General features: G+C 53.1%; 1 protein-coding gene across 1 annotated transcript; it reads right to left on the bottom strand.

Moving 5' to 3' along the window:
- Positions 1-3784: 3784 nt before the first annotated feature.
- ABCB9 (ATP binding cassette subfamily B member 9) lies at positions 3785-16303 on the bottom strand. The gene is made up of 11 exons (XM_009953915.2): positions 15691-16303; positions 15207-15321; positions 14578-14708; positions 13028-13233; positions 11892-12089; positions 10141-10269; positions 8598-8786; positions 7851-8024; positions 6291-6450; positions 5296-5432; positions 3785-4120 (listed from the first exon to the last, which is right to left on the bottom strand). Exons 1-11 carry the CDS (start codon positions 16301-16303, stop codon positions 3785-3787), a joined length of 2388 nt encoding a protein of 795 aa, XP_009952217.2.
- Between the last annotated feature and the right edge of the window lie 4397 nt (positions 16304-20700).

The raw sequence follows: 20700 nt of genomic DNA, 5'->3' as shown, positions 1-20700 counted from the left end.
GTTTGAGAGAGAACAGTGGTCCTGCTGTCCGAGAGAATTAATTAGAATTAATTGTTAGAGCTACACTCCTTTTCAGAGAGCGGCAGGCGTGAGAAGAGCAGGTTTATACACCTGCAAACACTTTCTTTGCCTTAAGCTCACAGTGAAGCTAGAGTAGAAAAGGCAGATACTGTTTTTCCTCCCCAGACTACAACGCATCTCTGAACCTGAGCTAGAAGCACTCTGTCTATTTGCTTGTGGTATTTCCAGACCTGCTGAAGGCCTAGAAAGCGCAGCCACTGGAACGAACACAGTTGCTTATTGAGGCAGAGATTGGTACACCAGGAGACAGGTTGTTGGAATAAACACAGCTGTGTTTTTTTCCATTAAAGCGTTCTCATTTACTGGGTCAGTCAGCCACATACCTTGTCTGTGCAAAGGTACAGGGTAAATATGTGTCCTTGGGGAATCGCTAGGACTATAGGATCTACTCTTGAACTTCATCTTGGATAGGGTTCCCCAATGTTTAAATCAAATAAAGCTGCGGTTATGTGGTTATACCTATTACAGGGAATGGCTAGAGCTTATTAATAGTGAGGAGAACAACCTGCCATAGAATATACAGTCAACCTTTGTAATCAATTGTTCTTTCAAATGCCTAATTGCTTCCAATTCTGCCATGACAGTCTTCAAGCCGTGCTCCCTGAGTTAAGGTTTCAGATAAACTCATTGAGTTCCCAGCGGAGAAGATTCTTCCCTTTGAGGAGAAGAAACTTTTTGTCTGCATCGCTGTAATTGAGAAGCTCCTGAACAGATTTTTGTTCACGTTCCCATGAAAATGCCAACTCTGGGCAAACCCACAGCCACAAAATACTGCAGTTCAGGGTTTCAGAGGGAACAGTGGCCTTGTTTCCAGCAGAATAGACTGAAACACGGACACTGCCCACAGGCAGCAAAGCCCAAGGGATGCAGCAGCTCCAAGAGGCGGCTCTTATTCCAGCACTGGAGCAATTCCCACTGCTGCACCGGGTTAAGCTCATCTTTACTGCCGGGCTTAGGCTGGCTAACAGGCATCTCTGACCCTGATTTTCACTTCAAAAAGAAGTCACAGTTGGAATGATTTTGAAAAGCAGGATTTTCTGTACAGTCATAGGGTCTGTACTGGGCCAGCAGAAATGTCTGCATTAGATGAGGGCTGCTGGATCCCCAGTGCTGTGTAGAGCTACCACTAGGCTTCCCAGCCATAAGAAAACCCTCGTGGCTTTAGCATACAGGCAGATCCACTTGTCACACGCCAACAGCACGATAAAAGGACTTGTTCAAGCCACAAGATGTAAGGCTCTGAGGAAAAGTAGCCTTGAGTTACCTGGATGGAAAAAGAGACAATTCAACACCTGTGGCAATGAACAAAGTCAGGCCCCGTTATCAGCTTGGACTGGTGCCACCAGCAGAGACAATCTGCCGTTTCCAGTGCGCCATTTCAGTTGAAGCTGGTTGGACCTGACCTGGGAGTACAATGCTGGGGTTATCATCACAACAGGCTTGGGAAGCAGGGCTGTCTTCCTGAAACTAACTGTAGTCTTTGCAATAAGATTAATCCGACTGTATCTTCCCCTTTTTGCAGCACTATCTGGGAGGGATACACAACATACCATCAAATTCTCTTTTTTTGGCATCTCCTGTACTAACAAGCACTGTCCTACCAGCACTTTCCAGGGTGAGTCGGCTTCCTTAGTTCCTAGGTAACCCAATTTTTTCCCCCCATTTTGCAATGAAGCAGAAGTTGATTCCACCAGCGGTTCCCAGGTACTGATAAAAATGCAGAATTAATCCCTTGCCCGCCAGGGCTGGGTGGAACCACCAACCTCTTCAGTGCAAATATTCATCAAGCAGGAATGCATGGCCATTTACTGAAGGGGTGAAATGAGGAGTTCAGAGTGCAACAGAGGTTTCCTAAGTGGAGGGAGATAAGACAAAAAGAGTTGTTCATCTGAGGCACAGATTCTTATCATATCACAAAAGCAAACAGCTGAAAAGATTCCAGTCACGAAGCACTGTGCTTTGAGAATGGGTTAGGCTGCCTGCCCTTTCGTGCCAGGCTGACTACTGGCTGGGATCCGGGATGAAAACAAGTTCTTAAACAGGTTATACCCCCTGCTATGGCTCACAGCCATTATCAGATCCTGAAGTCTTTTACGTACCTAATGCTCTGTAGGTTCTTCTTGTCCTTCCCTGCAAGGGAGCCAGCACATGTGCAGTGTGCAGCTGCATCCAGTCATCATCTCAGATGAACATCACCTTGAAAACCCTGAACGCAAAAGACACCCCCACTAGATTGGCTCGATGTTGAGTGGCAGAGGTAGTATTTTATTTTTTGAGCATCCCTCCTCAAGGACACTAAAGAGTTTGTAAAACATCACTAAACAAAAACAAAACATCGCCAACAACAAAAACGCAAACCTGCCGAAAAGTAAAACACAGCAGCATTCAAATGGTGGAAAACATGAGAGCTAAAGTGCTTGAGATAATTTTTTAACTATGCACAGTCTGAAGTCAATCTTCCACGTATAAATGCTATTTTTCAACAGCACCTGCCTGGCTGCATAGGTTTCTTCACCATCTATGGCAGGATAACATTACTAAGCCAGAGCCATTACCCGGAAGGGCTAGGAGCAACATATTTCTTTCTATCCCTCATACTAAAAATAAGTTAATAAATAATATTCAAAGAAACACATTTTAAAGTTCAGGCAGCTGAAGTTGGACTTCAAGGAAAGTGACTGTACGGATTTCCCATGCAGTGAAGTCGTTAGCATGGCCTGAAGCTGAACAAAGCTTTGGTGGGATTTATAAAGTGCTGTCTTTTAGTATTTTATGCCTGTCTTTAGTAGTGTTTTTTTTCCAAACCAGCACCGGGGTTGTGAGTTAAAAAAATTCTGAAATACCAGACCAATTTTCAGTGGATGCTGGAGCCAGACAGACATTGCACAGTGCACACAAACATACTGAAAAAAAACCCAACAACAAACAACAAAGACCCAAACCAAAAAACTCCAAACCCCAAAACCTAACCCAATTACGGTAAAACTTTTCATCCTTAAAAACAAACACCCACCAAGCACCAAGAGCAAATCTGAAAGCAACATCTGCCTCCCGGTCCCCTGGCTCGTTCCAGCAAGGGTGGTTACTGTATGATATAAGCTCAGCAGCAATGGTTGTGAGCCTGAGCCTGCAGGCACTCAGTGCAAAACTCTCCTGGCATTCAGCCCCGTGGGAGTGATCCAGTTTTCACCGAAGCCAAAGGGAGCTCCCTACCGACTTCAGCAGACTTTGGCTTGGCCCCATAGACTGATAGCGGGAGCAGGACCTTGTTCTACAGTCACTGTTTTTCTATCCAGCCACAAAAGCCACCCCCTGAAATTCCTGAAGGGGTTTTCAACCTTCCCCTCCATGCATGCATTTAACATCCATGACAGTTAATAGCAGTTACACATGCATATCAATGGGAGAAAAGTCCCAGTCGAGAGGAATTACTGGTAGTAAGAAAAGAAACCCAGCAGAAACGCTGGGAATTGCTAAAGAACCAACTCCCTTGAATAAATCCGTTTCCCTGTTCAACCAGCCGGCATCTGCCCGCCGGACTGTACTGCAGGAAGCTCTATAAGTGTGTGTTTGTGTGTGCACGGGTGGGTGACGCGCGCGGGGTGAGCAAACGGGCGGCGCTCCGCAGCGCGCCAGCCCCTCGGCGAGCCGCCTCCTGTCTCAGTGTCCCAGCCAGCGTCTCGAGCGCCGGCCGTCGCCGCTCTCACTTGTGAGCCGTGTTGTAATCGTCCTGTGCCGCGGCTGGCAGGGAATGGTCTATCCTGAACTCTTCCTCCAGCCCGCCAGGTGCCTTCGCCGAATCCCCCCGGGCTGCGGGTTGGCGACGGTCCGCGGCGCTCCCCTCCAGCCCCAGGATCTGTCTCTGCACCAGCTTGGAATAAAGGCCTCCTTCTTCCATCAGCTCCTTGTGTGAGCCCTGCTGCACCACGCGGCCCTTGTCCAGCACAATGATGTTGTGTGCCTTCTCGACAGTGCTCAGCCTGTGAGCTATGACAAGCACCGTGTGGTTCTGCAAGTCGCCATAAATCGCCTGTTGAATCTGTGCGGGAGGAAAAGACGTTAGTGCCCGAGCGTCACTTAGCTCCGCTTTGGAAGGGAGAACAACAGCTTTGTGGTCTGTTTTGAGAAACCTCTGGACAGGAGGTTTGCTCTCCTCTGGCTACGCGGAGGACACCAGACTCCCTGCAGCACTACTAGCAGCAGCACGTCCATTCCCAGCTCCCTGCTCTCACTGTGCAGCCCAAAAGGCCGTCTCAGTCCAGCCAGCCCGAAGGTGCGGTATGCACACAGGTCTGATCCTGCAAGCTGGGTTCTTGTTAGAGCTGAGCCCCAGATTTGGAGGCCACGTGGTGTTGGCATGCACTGCAGGAAGCCAATACCTGGTCAATTCAGTTCCTCAGAAAAGTGGGGCTATTTCCTGGTTGTATCAAGGCAAAGCAGGAGAGCGCTGTTTTTTCCAGTCAAGAGATGGACAATAGCACTAAGGTCTAAAGGCAGGCAGGTGGTCACCAGGCACATGTCACATTGACACACCTTGCTAGCCAAACCAGTCCCTGGCTGGCATCAGATACCACGCAGGTGACTGAGGACCTGTGAGCCAAAGAGCCGCTCCAAGGTCCGATGCTCACGCTGCCCCACACCGTGGACCAGCAGTGCTCATCCTCCAGGACCGGGAGACTCCTCCACCCACCTCAACCTTGAACTAGCTTTCCCTCATGTCATCAAACCAGTGAGGCCAAACTGCTACTGATAGAGCTGTTTCATCGTCACAACCCAGTCAAACCAGCTCAGTTCACAGAAAGCTCAGGGCCTTTTCTGCCAGTGTGGCTTCTTTGGTGCCTCAGCTGGGATTTTAGCTCATCCTACTTTCCCTGCTGTGGTACCATTTTTTAGGGTCCTCCTTCATATCCTGTCCTAAAAGGCTGCACAGAGTTACCGTATGCCAATTAATGCTTTCCACATTTAAAAAAAAATCGTCAGAGATCCCTATCTCATCAGGTTTGTCAGGCGTGGGCTGCTGTCAGCACAGGATTCCCTTCTTAGTGGCTACAGCAGTGTTGGAAGCAAATCCTGCTCAGGAATTAGCGTCTTTCCCAAACCTCTGATTGCACCACATCAAGACTAAGCTTGTCCACAGGCTGGAAATTGAAGCTACAGTCTTTCCTCCAAGCCCAGATTGCCTCTTTGGCCCAAACACCCAAGTCACCTACTCACCGCATGTTCACTCTCTGCATCCAGTGCACTTGTGGCTTCGTCCAGGATTAGGATGGGGGGGGTTCGGATCAAGGCCCTGGCAATCGCCACTCTCTGCTTCTGGCCACCTGACAGCTGGGCTCCTTTTTCACCTGCCTCTGTTGGGTCAAGGGAGAGAGGAAGGGGTCAAAATACAAATCAAGAGCTGCCATCAAGTTCAGCTGCCGGCCACAGCATCAGGATGGTGTCATGCTTTGAAGCAAAGACCAGGTAAGCGCTTCTGCTCACTTGGCAGAGACATTTAAACACCTCCAAGGCTGCAGTCCTTCTCTCCAGCAGTGAGTTCTCCACTGTGTCCCAGGGTTTGAGGGACTGATGCTGATGGAAACAAAGCAGAGAAGTCTGGGAGATCATCCAAACCCCCAGCTCCCCCTCCCTGCCCACGCAGCTGTGTCGCTGCCATCTCTCCCTGCAAGTCAGGCTCTGGAGGCTGTGCCACCAAGGCAGCAGTGAGGGAAAACTAGGACCTCTCAGCTGGGTTCCATAAACACAAACCATCATCAGTCTGACCTGCCTCCTCACGAAGTCCCACTGTCACAAACACATCAGCTTTTATTACTATGGATTTATTACAGGTTTATTTTCTTCCTCTGCAGGTGGGGTGGTACACAGCTAAGCGCTTCTGTTCCTGCACTGAAAAATGGTGAGACTGCCAGTGCCACATCTCCATAACGCTGCCGGGCACCAGGAGCCAGAGCAGTCCGGAGGGGATGGGATGGGGGATGCTCACCCTGCTGGCACAGAACAGCAGCAGGAACACTCTCCCGGGATGGGCTCAGAAATCCTGCAACAGCTCGGTCACCCCAAAAGGCAGCGGGAGTGCTGCACCTCTCCATATAGCCACTAAGCTGCCACGGACTGACGTCAGTCACTACCTGCCTGACTTTCCACCCAAGGGGAGAGTCTCTGCCTTCCCTAGGCAATGCTTTCAAGTGCAAAAGGAGGGATTTTGGTACCTGTGTGGTAGCCGTCTTGTAACTCCGTGATGAAGGCGTGCGCATTGGCCTTCTGGGCAGCCTGAACAACCGACTCGAAGGAGGCTGAAGTTAAGCCGTAAGAAATATTATCCGCAATAGAGCGGGCAAACAGCACTGGCTCTTGGCTCACCAGGGAGATCTGCAGAAAGGAAGGGAAGAGCAGAGGGTCGGGAGCAGAAGACGCGCCGGCCAGCGTCTCGGATCATTGGCATTTGTTCCTGCTGGGTGGGGACTCAAGCGGGCAAAGCCTCACCATTAAACCAAGATACAGGAGCGCCTCAACGTGAGCTTCCAGTGAAGATGCTAATGACTGCAAACAGCAGCAGCCCCAGCCCAGTTTGCATCGTCTGCTGGGAAGCCATTTTGCAGGAAAGAAACCTGATGCAATGCTGGTACGTTGGCACCTGGGATGGGCTTCCCCCTCCAAGACGCTGCTGTGGTTTTGCTCCAGACCTGTCCCTCCCATCACTGTTTGCTCTTCCCAGAATGGGAAACCAGTTGCTTGGACAAGGGAAGCTGGAAAGACCCTCTCTCAGGCTTTTGCTGATTTTCCATTCAAGGCCAGTAATCATGCTTAGGCCACGTGAATGAGCCCTCCTGCATGTTTTAATCCAAAATTAGCAAGTTAGGGACATAGCTGCTGCAATTCCTTAATTGCTTAGCAACAGCCTCCCTGTCCTACCTTACAGCTGTTGCTGCTCACTCTCGCATTCAGCCTGCTTTGTCAAAACCTCAATATTGAAATAAATTGAACCGTCCAAATTATTGCTCAGAAATGGGCATGAAGAGAGCCAGTGGGACATGGTCATATTTTAATTGACTTCTCCCCATGCTCCTGACACCATACCAGACTTTCTAAACTGAAAGACTAACTTGTCTTTTAATTTTCGCTCAGTATGGGCAGGGAATGTAAATGAGTCACACTGACTTTCGCTTTCCAGCTTGTCTCTGATCAATTGTTTTCAGGTTTTCCTGCTGACTGGTGAGGCCATTTGCTCTGGGGGCAAACAAAGAAGGCAGTTACATGCAGAGGAGATGACGGCTGATCTGTGCTGACACACAGATGAGAGCCAAGGGGCCCAGACCCCTCTCCTAGGCAAACCACCCAGCCCCTCTGGTGCTCCAGCTGCTGCCAGGATTCTGAGAGGTTTAACTCCCCACTAGCTGAGAATTACTTTAAGATCTTAAGGTAGAAAATGCCAGAGGAATGCAAAAGTCCTTTTCCAAACCAAATTTACATGATAATTAATCCAACATCCAAAAACATATTTCTACTGTGCTGGCCAAAAAATATAAAACAAAACCTGTTTTTTGTTCTGTTTTTGGAAGGCTTCCCCCTCCCCATGAAACCACTCTCCATCCCTTTCCCTTGCACCTCCACAAATTATCTGAATTCATTTCCTGGACCACCTCCAGCCTCCAGCTTTCTGGACATTTCAGAAGTTGCCAGATCACATCCAAAGTAACATGCAACACTACCATCCATCCCCTCTGATCACAGCAGACGATAGCTAGAATACACGTATCAGTCGCTCGTACCACTGAGTGCAGGTACTTGTGATCGTACATGTTAATGGGAAGCCCATCCAGCAGCACCTGCCCATCTTGCAGAGGGTAGAAGTTCTCCAGGATGTTGACACAGGAGCTCTTCCCACTCCCCGAAGGACCCACCAGCGCTGTCACTTTGCCAGGGTGCAGGGTGAAGGACACATTCTGAAACATGGATGGGAGAGCATGCTCAGGTCCTGGCTTTTCTGAGGGTCCTGGGACAGCAGCTTGGGCACTATGCAACAAAGGTAGTCGAAATCTGCCTGTGGTGACCCTCCACCTTAGTGACGTGCCACATCAGCCATTTCTTCTGGCTCTGAGGAAGCAAGAAGCCTCCAAAATTGCTTCAAATTTGCCTGCTGATGTAGCAGGACCTCTAAAAACTGCAAAGTAAACTAACCTCTTTGCTGCCTCCCCCTTCCCTGTGACCCCAGCCCCTCTCCCATGGAAACGCTCTGAGGCAGCTTGGCACAAAGTCCTGTACCATGCTGACGTGTTTAATGCCTGAGCGGTGAACAAGGGTTTTATTAATAAATCTCATTCCTTGTAAGGAAGGCCAGCCCTAAACACCCGCTGTTCCTTATAATCTGTCTTCCAACATGCCACTGAGCCTGCTTTTACACATCTCCAAAAGCGCAGCTGACATTTCCCACGGGCTGGGGATTGGTTTATTGCTGTGATGGAGAAGCAGGGCGTGATGCCTCGTGGCAGGGAGTGCTCTGTGCCCATGGGGCTCACCTGGAGGACTTGCGTTGCAGAGCGAGTGCGGTAGGAAAACGTCACGTTTCTGAACTCCACCTTCCCATCCACGTGGTCTGGGGCCAGGGACCCATCATTCACCATCGTTGGCTTGCGGTCGATGAACTCGAACACCTTCTCGGCAGCTCCCACTCCCTGCATCAGGCCACTGTAGACGGAGCCGACGGACTGGAAGGGAAGAGGCAATGGTGAGACCCTCCCATGAGATGGAAAAATCAGTCAGTGCCACTCGTAAGGAGAATGCTTGAAGCATTCCCAAGTCTTCCATCATCTGACATTAACTACAGTCATCAGACACAGGAAAAGAAAGCTCTTCCCCCTCTGCAGGGTATGGAGGGGATATATGGATGTATCCAGGCAAAGGGCATCTAAGGGGGTTTTGTGCATGGGTAGACTCAGAGGGGAAGAGAAGAAGGAAACACATGGATTGGGAAGAGAAGACATGTGCCAGGAGATACATGACCCAAACTTCCAAGAAAATCCTCCACTGCTCTCTCTGCTCAAGACCAGCAGCTCCCCAACCCAGTGGTTGAACAGAGTCCATGTACAGCAGCACATCGCACCAGCCCCTGAGGGCGGACAGCTCTTTCCCTAGCACACGTCTCAAATGCAGAGCAGTTCCAGGCTGGACCCTTCTAGACAACCCTTTGGCAGCTAATAAGTCTGTTCCCTGCCGGGATATGGTCCTAGAGGCTTTGCCATTGCGCTGTCCCAACTACAGCTGCTGCACTCTGACACCAGGCTTCCTTGGAATAAACTCCCATCACGTTGGCTCTTTTCGATACGAAACCCAGAGCTGCAGAACAGCTTGTACTGCAACTGCTCCTTCCATCAGGAGGGGAAAAAAAAAAACCAACCCAAACCAAACACACACCAAAACCACAGCCTGGAAACACCACCAGAGCCTGCAGTCAGCTGAACAGATGGTGAGAGCCGGGCAAGCTGCCTCCAGCTCCACTCTGCCACTGCACCGCTGAAACCACACTCGGCTACAAGGAAGCCTGGACTTGATCATTTCTGCCTCAATTAGCCAAGCTTACGCCTTTCCAAGGGGAAGGCAGCCCTGGGTGGGCTCTACCATCCCACCCACAATCCCATCTTGCTAACACACTGCCAACGCAGCAGCTTGCAGCCTATTCCAGGGGGGGGAAAAAAAAAAAAAAGTAATATAATTAAGTTTTTAATGATGCCTGAAATTTAACAGGCAGCTTCGTAATCCCTGCATCCTTCACGCTAGGAAATGTGCTTGGGAGGCAGCCAGGACTCTGCCCTTCACTGGGGCCAGCCTGATCCCTTTGGTCCCAGCTACATTTTTGGGGGGATGAGCTGCTTTGGGCGCACAGCAGGAGGGGAGTGGGGAGCACGAGGGAGAATCAGCCCACCAGCGGGCAAAGCCACAGCACCAAGGAAATGCGTCATGGGTAAGTCAGCACTGGATTTAGCCCTGCAACTGCCCTGGGACCTTCTAGAAGATAAACATCATCTCGGTATGAGGTAGCCCAGAGGGATAAAGCAGACTCACCTCCATGCAGTCCCCTAAGACAAACTCATAAATGATGAAGGAAATCAGGTTTCCACTTGTCATTTGCCCCGAGATCACGAGGTGCCCACCGTAGTAAAGGATGCTGACCTGGACCACCAGGAGGGTCAGCTGAAAGCAAGAAAAAAACCCAAAATCAGCAAGGACAACTGATGTTTTTGTAATTACTGTGCATTTGTAATTACTCACACAATAGCCCACGATTCATGTGCTGACATTTATTCTTTGAACCCCAAACTGAGCATCCCTGCCAGCACGCAGCTGACAGCCCTAGCAGCAAGCATGGATAGGAGAAGGGAAAAACAACTCAAGTACATGGGCTGATTTAAGGAGCTGGGCTGGCATCTTTCAACAAAACTAAAGTCCAGAGGGGCAAGAGCCAAGGGGGGAGAATTTATCTGAAATAACAGAGCATCTCATGAACTTCTCTCTTGGACTAACATCCTCAAGCGTAATAATCTACGCTCAAATTATCCGATGCATGCAGTCACCTCACCACTAAAATAAACTTTCTATTAAGTGAGCGTGACACATTTTAATTTAGAACAAAAAGTCAAGCCAAGAGTTAATGCAAAAAATCCTCCTTGCACGTACAAGTCCCTGAAGCATAACCTCAACTCCTGCCCGAGATCAGTGTGGTGGGGTACCACCTACTCTAGAAAGGAGACAATCAGTTCTGGCATGACAAATACCAGCCCCTGTCTTTATCAGCTGGTTTTGTTCCACTGCCCGAGTGCTCAGAAATGCGGCGATGCCCTGGTGCTCTGTGTGACATTTGCGGGACAGGCTGTAAATTCACACAGAAAAAAACACTGGGGAAAAAAACTCCTCCTCTATTGCTCTGCCACAATCTGACCTTAAGATTCTGCGTTCCCTCAGAGGAAAACTACCAGGGCTGTGCTAAATCCATCGGCTTCTTTCTGCACGAGCCCTGCAGGACCAGTTTTTGAGGGTTTTCGCCTTCTTTGACTCAGTGGGATCTGTGCTGACCCAGTTCATGCTCCAGCTTCACCTAGGAGCCCAGGAACAATGCTAAAAATGTTCTGATTTTGCTTCCAGAGCCGGGAAGCTATAAAGTCTGCTACAGCTGCACGAGGGCACCATAACTCGCAAACCCTTCACCAGAGGCTACCGAGATCCTTGAATGTGCAGAGATAAGGGCAGCCTCACGTGAGGGTTTTGCACAGCCTTAGTTATCAACCAATGTTGGAGAAGTCCCAAACCATCTGCTCTTAAACGATGAAAAAGCATTTTGCAAGAAACCCCCCAAGAAACCCCAAACCCAAATCCCAGCAGCCTCCTCCTGCCACCACCCACACGCAGAATATCTCTATATTTCTGAGCAGAAGCTCAACCAACGCCGCGGCTGTATCCCAGCCGGAGCCCCGGAGATGAGCTGGCACAGACACGCAATGCAGCAACACAGAAGCACGGGGTTTTCCACGACCTTGAGTGGTTATCAATTATATTCTTATTTGCAAGAGAAAACAGACTGTTCAGTGGCACGATGCAGCGCTGCCCTAAGGGGGAACGGAATATATTTTTTGATGACTGAAAAAAAAATAGCCAAGAGACAGAGGATTACTGGCAGCGGACATCAAGGCTGGGCTTGCCCTGCAAAGCTCCCTGGAAGTGGAGAAGAAGCACGTGCATTGCACCACGTGCATTTTGGGATCTGAAGCAACATCCCCTGCCCAGCCCCACGTAGGGAAGCCCTGGTGCTGGCCACCTACCCCGCTGGACCAGACGTAGTAGGTGTAAGCCATGGCCTCCCGCTTGTTGAGTTTGTACACCTGCTGCAGCTTCTGCCAGTACACGTTCGCCTCCGCCTCCTCGTTGGCAAAACTGCGGACGGTCTTCATGGCAGAGATGGTCTCCTCGGCGGTGTTGTTGGCTTTGGCCAGGGCGTTCTGCACATCCTTGGAGAGCTTCTGCAGGGAGCGGGGGGAGGCAGAGGGGGCTCAGCGGGCGCTGGGCTGCCCGTGGCACATCTCCCCGCACACCCCGGACTCTGCTGGGCTTGGGAAAAGAAGGCATGGTGACATTTTCCAAGGCCATGGGCAACAAAGCTGAGCATTGGGATATATCCCACACCTCCAGACAGCCTGGGACACCGTGCCAGGAGGAGAACGGATTGGCTGCACTGTCCCCAAGGAGGGACCTGGGCTGCAGGAGGTGAAGTGCCATGTCTGGGGCCACATGGGGAGCCTGCAGCAGAGCTGCTGCTCCTGATGCCCTGATGGGACACGGTCAGCCTGACCCAGGAGGAGTTTTCAAGTCAGGGACAGGTCTGGAGACCAAGGGCAGCTCCACTCCTCCCATCAGTGCCCGACCCGCAGGAGGAGCTGCAGCTGGGTGAGGCAGCACCCAAGGACCCTGTTTTGGCAGCACCCGTGCATGCCGTGTCCCTGGCACAGTGGAAAGACCAATAACTGATGCAAGGAGCAGCAGTGCAGGACTTGAGTGGTCCACTGGATGCAGCATTAGCCACAGGGGACAGCCCTTGGCCCACATTAGCCCCATGCAGAGGGAGGGAGCTCAGCACTGGGTTTAACCCTCACCAAGTCACTCCAAAGGGAGGGGAGAGATTGCAGGGACAGGCAGGTGAATATGGGACATCCCACGGCCAAGCCACCTCTCCTGTCAGACCTGAGATACTTCCATTCCTGAGCATGAAACAAGAGCCGAGGCTATGCTTGGTTGCCCGTACAGGTTTAATGCTGCTTTCCTGCCCCCACTGCCGGCAGCAAAGCATTCAAGCATCCATCCCACCAGCTCCAAGGCCACCCACAATCTCCATGATAGCTTCATGGAGGGGAACAGCCCAGCCCTGCAGCACACCATGGCCATGCCAGCTGCTCCTGCCTACCTTGTAGTACTTCCCGTAGACGTCAGACACCAGCATGATGATGGGGAAGCCCATGAAGGTGACGAGTGAGAGCTTCCAGGAGAGGCTGAACATGAAGAAGATCACCCCCGTGGCCTTCACCACATTGCGCAGGAAGATGTTGATGTTCTGGGAGACCAGATCGCTCACGATGGTCGTGTCCGATGTCAGGCGGGAGATGACGTCGCCTGCAGCAACAAGGGTTTGGGGAAGGGGAGAGTGCGGATATGTTACCACAGCAGGTCAGTGCCTCGCTACATCCCATGTCTTGGATCAAGAGCCAGATGGAGCTCCCCATTCAACCCAACCCCTCACTGGGGGTCTGAAGGGTGGCATGGAAGAGGGGACAACTCTCCACTACCGTGGATGTGAAGGAAAACAGAGGAGCTTGAATTGCTGCATGCATGAGGAACATGAAATGCATCTGAAGGCGTGTGCTATGTCCCCGGGTCACCAAGGATGGCTGCAGGACAGCCAAGGGGACCGCAGCAGCACCCTACATCAGAGGGTGCCCCGTGGGCAGGCAGACGGGCAGCAGGTGCATGGGTGGAGTGTTTGCTGGGCTGCTGAATGCACCGGCGGAGCTGCCAACCCAACCCTGAGTTCATTTCTAAACGATGTCAGGAGCCCTCCAGGGCTCACGGGGGACTGCTGGCACCTTTCCCCGCCACCCTGGCAGGACCAGCCGGGACCAGGCGCAGCACGCCCTGCGGAGCACGAGGTGGCTCCAGAGAGGGCTGTTCAGGTTCAGCCATGTGCCCTGCAGCCTGGAGCTGACCCAAGTGACCCCGAGGACATGGGTCCAGCTACTGAGGGGTGAAACTCCTGCGGTGCCCTTTGGTGGAGCTGAACATTACAGCCAGCAAACGTCACCCTGAACTCCTGAACTCGGCCTGTGTTTGAGTCCAGGAGAAATCCCATGCTTTTGTGTGAGTCCAGGGTTATCCGTATCCCACTTACAATAACATCTCTGGTGTCCTCAGCTACCAGGGCACTGTGCAGCGCTTGCTAAATACAGCAACAGCCTCAAAACTAAAAATACCGCCGAGATGAAATTAAATGTGTGAAAAGTTACAGCGAGCTGGGACCACACCAGAGCGGCACGGACCGGGACAGGGCTGAATTGCAAGCAGGGAAAGCGACAAGCATGCCCAGCAAGCTTCACCCATCTGAGGTTTCTGATGCCCAGAGCAGAGCTGGAGAGTGGCTGACCAGCAGGCACTGATGGGAGGTATGGGAAGAAGAAAGTAGATATTTTGGGGATGACTGGAGATGAGCATGCCAGCCCTGGGACTGGGGGATGTCAGGCTGATTGGTGGCAGCGGGACATCTCCAGGGTGCTGGGCAATCCTGTCCCACCCCTGCGGTGGGACGCAACCATAAGAGAAGAGCTTTCTGTCACTATTTCTAAACACGAGCACTTGTCTGGCTGCCCCAAATCTGCTGCGTGCTGGTAGGGCAAGCCAAGGGGAAAAACCATACTGGGATGGGATAGAGGGGTTAGAGCAAATCTGGGGGAAAGAGGAACCAACCTGTGCGATTCTCATCAAAGAAACTCATCTCCTGAGACACCAGCGACCTGAAGAGGCAGTTGCGAAGGCGAATGTTCAGTCTTGCAAATATGAGCGTAAAAACGCCGCCCCGGATACCTGCGGCAAATGAGCTAATTGCAGATAAGAAACGTTATAGACCAATGGACACGAAACCCGCTCCTCAGCAACACAAACACCCCAACGCCCGGGCCGAGGGCTTGGGCAATGATGCACTGGTACCATTTTCCACCCCAGGAAGCGGTGGTTAAACCAGCCCACACCTCTTCTGGGTGCTACCAGCACAAGGATGGCTGGTCCTAACCTTGGTAGTGACAAGCTTTTTGAGGGGACCAGGACAGCATTCCCTGGGGAGCCCGTTCCCTGTGTCCTCTCCTGCTCCCCCACCACCAGCACACAGACATGGAGGGCTGTGCAATGGCCTCGTGACGGCCACCAGGGCCTCTCTGCACCGTGATGGCGCCGAGAAATCAAAGCACATCCCTGAGGGCTGGCAGGGACCTGGCAGAGCGGCTGCAGGTGAGACAGCCTGTGCCCACCACCACCGCAAGCTCCTGTGGGAAAACCCCAAACTCCTCCTCATCAGGGGCGAAACCAGCCCCTGCGATTACCTTCCTATGGCGAGCAGCGACATGACCAGCACTGCCGTGGAGAAGCGGTCCATGCTCTTCTGCACCACGATGCCATCGATGGCCAGCCCCGTGTAGTAGGGCAGGAAGGTCTCTCCTGCCGGACAAGCACAGGACATGGGGTTTCAGCCCCACCGCACGGGATCGGCACAGGGCCTGTATTTCCAACTGCGATGGCCCATGGACAACCCCATCCCCACCATGGAGACATTTGGCTATCACACAGGATGTCTCAGGAGGTATAGCCCTTAGTGGCATGTGGGGATGATTCATTTCCCAGTGTATTTTATCTCCTATTGCATATTTTTTGCCCCATTGCATTTCTTACCCAGCCCACGCTGGATGTGCCACCCAGCACCCCCCAAAAAGCAATCCCGGGGTGCTGCCAAGCTCCACCCCCCCATGGCTCCTTCCCTCCTGTGAGGATGGGAGCACATCAAGGGCCCCCTCAAGTCCTTTCACTCACCCAGCGCAGCCACAAGGAGGAAGAAGGAGGCAATGCCCAGGAAGAAGGCATCCGGCTTGGTGTAGGACAGCAGTTTATGGATGGTGGGACCCGCCGCCTCCTCCCGCTTGTCCCGTGGGGTGGCCCCGTCGCAGCTCTCCTCCGCCTCGGCACGGGACTCAGAGCCGGGCCCCAGTGCCTCGCGGGAGGAGGTGACGCAGGCCAGCAGCTGCCACAGCCCAAAGGTGGCCGCCAGCGCCACGTAGGTCCAGGCAAAGAGCCCCCAGAACCAGGGGTCCCTGATGGTCCTCCGCACCTCCGAGTAGAGCAGCAGCTTCACCATCATGTAGATGCCCATGAGGAGGCAGACGACGGCAATGAAGGTCCGCGATGCCCTGAGGCGCCGGGGGCCGTAGGCCGTGTTGGTGGCCACCCCGATGGCAGCCCCCAGCAGCACGCAGCTGCGGTAGAGGCAGCCCCCCCAGATGTCCAGCAGCGAGTTGAAGATGTTGAAGTGCCGCAGGTCCTGTAGGACATCCCGGCCACCCCGGCCGTGGGAGTAGAGCAGCGTGGTGACCACCACATCGGCCCCGCTGAGCGCCAGCGTGCTGGCCACCGCCTTCCAGGCGCGCATCCTTGCCACCGGGTTGAGGGGGTCAATGAGGCGGTGGGGGGCAGCCCTAGTGCGGGGAGGACGTGGTCATGTTGGCCTCTGCTGCAGGGCGAGAAGAGGGGGATGGGGTTGTTATTCACCCCGGGGAGGTGGCGGGGAAAGGGAAGCAGGATGGGAGGACAACCATGCCAACTCCCCACCAGCCCATCCTGACCGCAGACACCACTATATGCTCCTTCCTCCCCTCCCCTGCTGCATACACTCCAAGATATTTCATAAAATGAGAAGCACCAATGAAGACAAACTTCCCTCCCAGATGCCTCCACCCAACCTGAATCCCAAAGCAGAAATCCACACATCTCGGTGGGAATCTTCATCCCTGCTTGCTGTAGCGGCTGCGGGGCCAGCCAGGAGCTGAGCGATGCTGGGACATCTATGCAGCCCACGTGTCCTGTGCTACGGAGCCGTGTAGGTGATAAACTCAGACGCTCGTGAGCTGAGAGTCCTTCCCCACCTCTCCCAGCCCAAAGCTGAAACCGAGCACTCCACGAAAGCAGAAGGGAGAGCAGCTCGGCTTTGTGACATTAAAAGAAAAAAATCATAGGTACAGCAGCTTGTCACACTTGCTGTCCCCACCCCTCTTGAATATTAATTTGGGGTAACCCACAAAACCCACTGCGCTGTCAGCGACACAACAAAAATCCCAAGAGGAAACTAAAAAGGGGCTGGAAATCCACAGCCGCGTCCCATGGGAGAGGGAGGCTCTGAGGGGGGGGATGTCACCCATAGGTCTGACTGGTGGCAGCAATGGTGGGGCTGGATCTGAATTGGCCCAGAAAATGGGGAAACCTCGACTTCCTTTAAACCGAGCGAGCTGCTCACCTGCTCCTGTGCCTTGCCAAGAGGTGCCACATGTCGGCACGAGGGAGGTGCCCGATCCTCAGATTTGGGCTGGCCAAGCAGCTCATGACGGTGCATGGCGTGGACAGCACGGCACAAAGGATGCCGAGTGTTGGCCACGCTCCGGCCTGCATGACCGCAGCCACCTCCGCAGCCGCCCAAGAGCAAACGATGGGGGAAAAGGCAGCTCTCGGCACCGGCCAAACAGCACCCTTGGCTGAGAGTGGTTCAGTGGTTGGGCGGGTGGGAGAAAAAGCGAAAAAAAGTGGAGGAAAACGGGGCAGAGGCTGCAATCTGGAGAAGAACGGGGGTTTGTGGGATGGGTGGGGAAGAAGGGATGTAGGCAAACCAGAGCAGCGGTGTCAGGGAGGAGGTGGACACGCTTCCCAGGGTGCTCGCTGCTGCCATCCGCTGCAAAGCTGCGCGGATCCGGCCCGGTGGAGAAGGAGGAGAAGGAGGAGGAGGAGGAGGAGGCGGCGGGGGCGGCCACCGCAGCTCCCTGCCACCCGCAAAGGCGTCCCCGGCTACAAAGCTGGAGACGCCGAAGGTCCCACAGCCTCATGTCCCCACCCTCATCCCAGCTTCCCCCGGTACGAGATGCTCCGCTCGGGGGAGAAGCCCGGGAAGGGCCGTGCCCGCCATAGCGAGGGGAAGACAGACAGACGGACGGACGGACGGTCTCCCCCTTTGCAGCACAAGGACAACGCACGCCCCCACGACCGGACGGGATCTTACCAGCGGCGGGGATCAGCGCGGTCCTGCCCGGCCCGGCCCGGCCCGACCCGACGGCAGCGGCGGCGCGTCCCGGGAACAAGGTCGGCGGGGGGCGTGGCCTTCGCGCTAACCACGCCCCTCGCGCCACGCCCCCTCGCTGCGGCGCGGCCCCGGCCCCGCCCGCGGTTTAACCGGGCAGGGCGGGAGCGGGGGACCGGGTACCCCCATACCCCCTCACGGCGGGCAGTGCTTCGCCCCCCGCTCCCGCCCTGCCCGGTTAAACCCTGCCCCGACGCGGCCAGGGCAGCCCCAGGGTTTTCCCCACCTTAGAAAGGTTTTTTTTTTTTTCCCCCAAAGAAATTTATTTTATTTTTATATTATTTTATTGGGTTTATTTCATTTCTGCAGCAGAGGGGGAAAATACAACACACAAATTGGCTTTAAAAACAACCAGGACAAGTGCTCAACATCGTTTTTTAAATTTAAATTTAAATTTTTAAAGCCCTAAACAGGGGCTTGACAAGGATTTAAATTAACCCCTAACGCAGAGAGGGATCCAGTTTCAAGAAATCCAGCTTATAAATTATCTTTCCCCTTCAAGTCCCCAGCTCTGGAGGGATGGTAAAGCTCAGGCTCTTCACTGGGCTGCATCTGTGCACCTAGCTGGGCTATACAGGTGACAGAGGGGCTGGTCAGTGTCATTATCCCAGTTTCCCTGCATTTTTGGAACACTGGGCTTAAAAACACCCCTGTAACCATCACATGAAACCAGGATGCCTCGCCAGTGTAGGAACAGGTTACAGGATTCCTGGAGTTCACTCCATTTCTGGAGAGAACACAATGGTGATGTTACAAAGGAAAAAATAATTTTTCTCTGCCTGGATAACCAAAAATAAAAATATCACGATGATTTTATTTCTGCTAATTAGTGCTTAAAACGAAAAAAAGAAAAAGAAGTGCCCACTTCAAGCCATTCCCACGTCCACTGGGAATGCAGTCAGACCTGGTGTGACTCTTCCCAGTTCAGGCTGACAGTGGGAAGCACCATTTTAAGCTGTAAAACACACTGCAACGTGGCTAAGCTGGGTCTGGTTTCTGGTTCTCTCCTCCTCTACACCCAGATCACTCCCAAAGGGGCCATTTCCAAGCCATAGTCAAGGTGGAGCCTTTTGGCAAGCCCAAGCCTCTCGCTGCCAAAGCGTAAATGAGGATGGTGCCACTTCCCTCGGTCGAAGGGATGGTCCAAGTGCAAAGCTGGACCGGGAAGGGACTGAACAGACACTCCGGTCTGAACCTTCCCCTTCCTTTCTCCCCAGGACAGAGCAGGCACATCCACACCCTGGACTCCCACACAGCCAGGCCACAAACCTTGGGGACAGTTCGTGCCACCGGACCCCCAAAAAACCCCCTCCCAGAGGTTAACTGGTTTTCTTCACGCCGGACATACTCTGCTCAGGTGGCAGGACCGTCTCGATCTGAAACGACACAAACTGGCCCTTCTTCAGCTTCTTCAGGGAGCTGGCAGCGGTGCTCCCAAACACGCCGTCTTCCACTTTGAAGGCAAGAGAGGGCAGGCCCCGACTTTTCCTTTTCACGCTCTTCCGCTCCCGCTTGTAGGCTGTGGTCATGTTGGCGATCACCTGCGGAGCAGATTGCTTGGGTGAGGCCTTCAGGCGCCACCAAAAAATCAACTCGACTCAGTCTCAGGCCAGCTCGGTGAGCGAGAGCCGGCGCAGCTGCTTGCACCCGGGGGCAAGGGAGGGACTCAGCAAGGTCTTTCCAGCCTTATTCTCACCAACCCCAAACTGGCAGGAGACCTTACACAAGAAATTGTGATTTCATGGCAGTGCTCAGAGGAGCTGTTAGTTTGCCATCAGTAGAGGGCAGAAGGGGATCTAGGCTGGAGTAACACACAGCCAAGGGAAGCTTTTACCACCTCCTGTTAATTACAGGCCCAATCCTGGCCACTGTAAGTGTAAGAAATGACTGAGCAAACAAAGCACTTGAGGCTTGTCTATTATTTTTTGGCACATAGATCACCAAGCACTTTAGAGGGGACACTGAGGTTGTTTTTCAAGTCATGAAACCAAGAAATCGAGAGACAGAATGAGTTGCCCAAGGTCACCCAGCACGTTAAGAGACAGTCAGGAAGCGCATGCTGGCCTTGCTCCCCGAACCCAGCTCTCTGCCCTCTGGCCTTCATGGTATCCCCAACCTCCCCAGTTTCTCTCCTCCCACTTTGGAGCAGGGTTACTTTTAACCTTCTTAATTACACAGCATGTCCCTAAAGGCTCTTTGTCCCTGCCTAAGGCCGGACTCCCTTGGCTGATTTGAGATGCAGATTACAAGGCAGAGAGCTGGGCAGGCCGGGACACAGCTCTCATTAGCCTTGATGGGGTAAGACAGTCGCTCATATTTCATCACCCAGCTCTGAGCTGCAACACCACCAGCTTCCCTGCGGCACCAAATGGTGCCAGCTGAGGGGCCGGCTCTGCTCCTGCTGCCCTTGGCACGCATTGAGGTGCCACCAGCCACCTCTCCTCTCAGGCCAGGCACACGCTGTAGCATGATCCTCACATGGGCAGCTCTTACACAGCCTGGTGCAAGGGACCCTGCGGGGGCTGAGCTGCAAAATGATTTCAAGGCACTGCAAGACTTACAATTTCTTTCACCGCGTTCTGCTGCTCCTGAACCGCAGCTGTGAAGGGCGGGAGGCTGTCTGCCTTACCAGAGCTAGCCCCCTGCTCTTTACAATCCTTGACAAAATCCACCTGCAAGGGACAGATATCTGGGGGTTACGCCGT

This window comes from Leptosomus discolor, chromosome 16, assembly GCF_034619465.1.
Source record: "Leptosomus discolor isolate bLepDis1 chromosome 16, bLepDis1.hap2, whole genome shotgun sequence".
Taxonomy (NCBI): domain Eukaryota; kingdom Metazoa; phylum Chordata; class Aves; order Leptosomiformes; family Leptosomidae; genus Leptosomus; species Leptosomus discolor.
The sequence above is the reverse complement of the archived record's forward strand: the minus strand, read 5'-3'. Positions and strand labels throughout refer to the sequence as shown.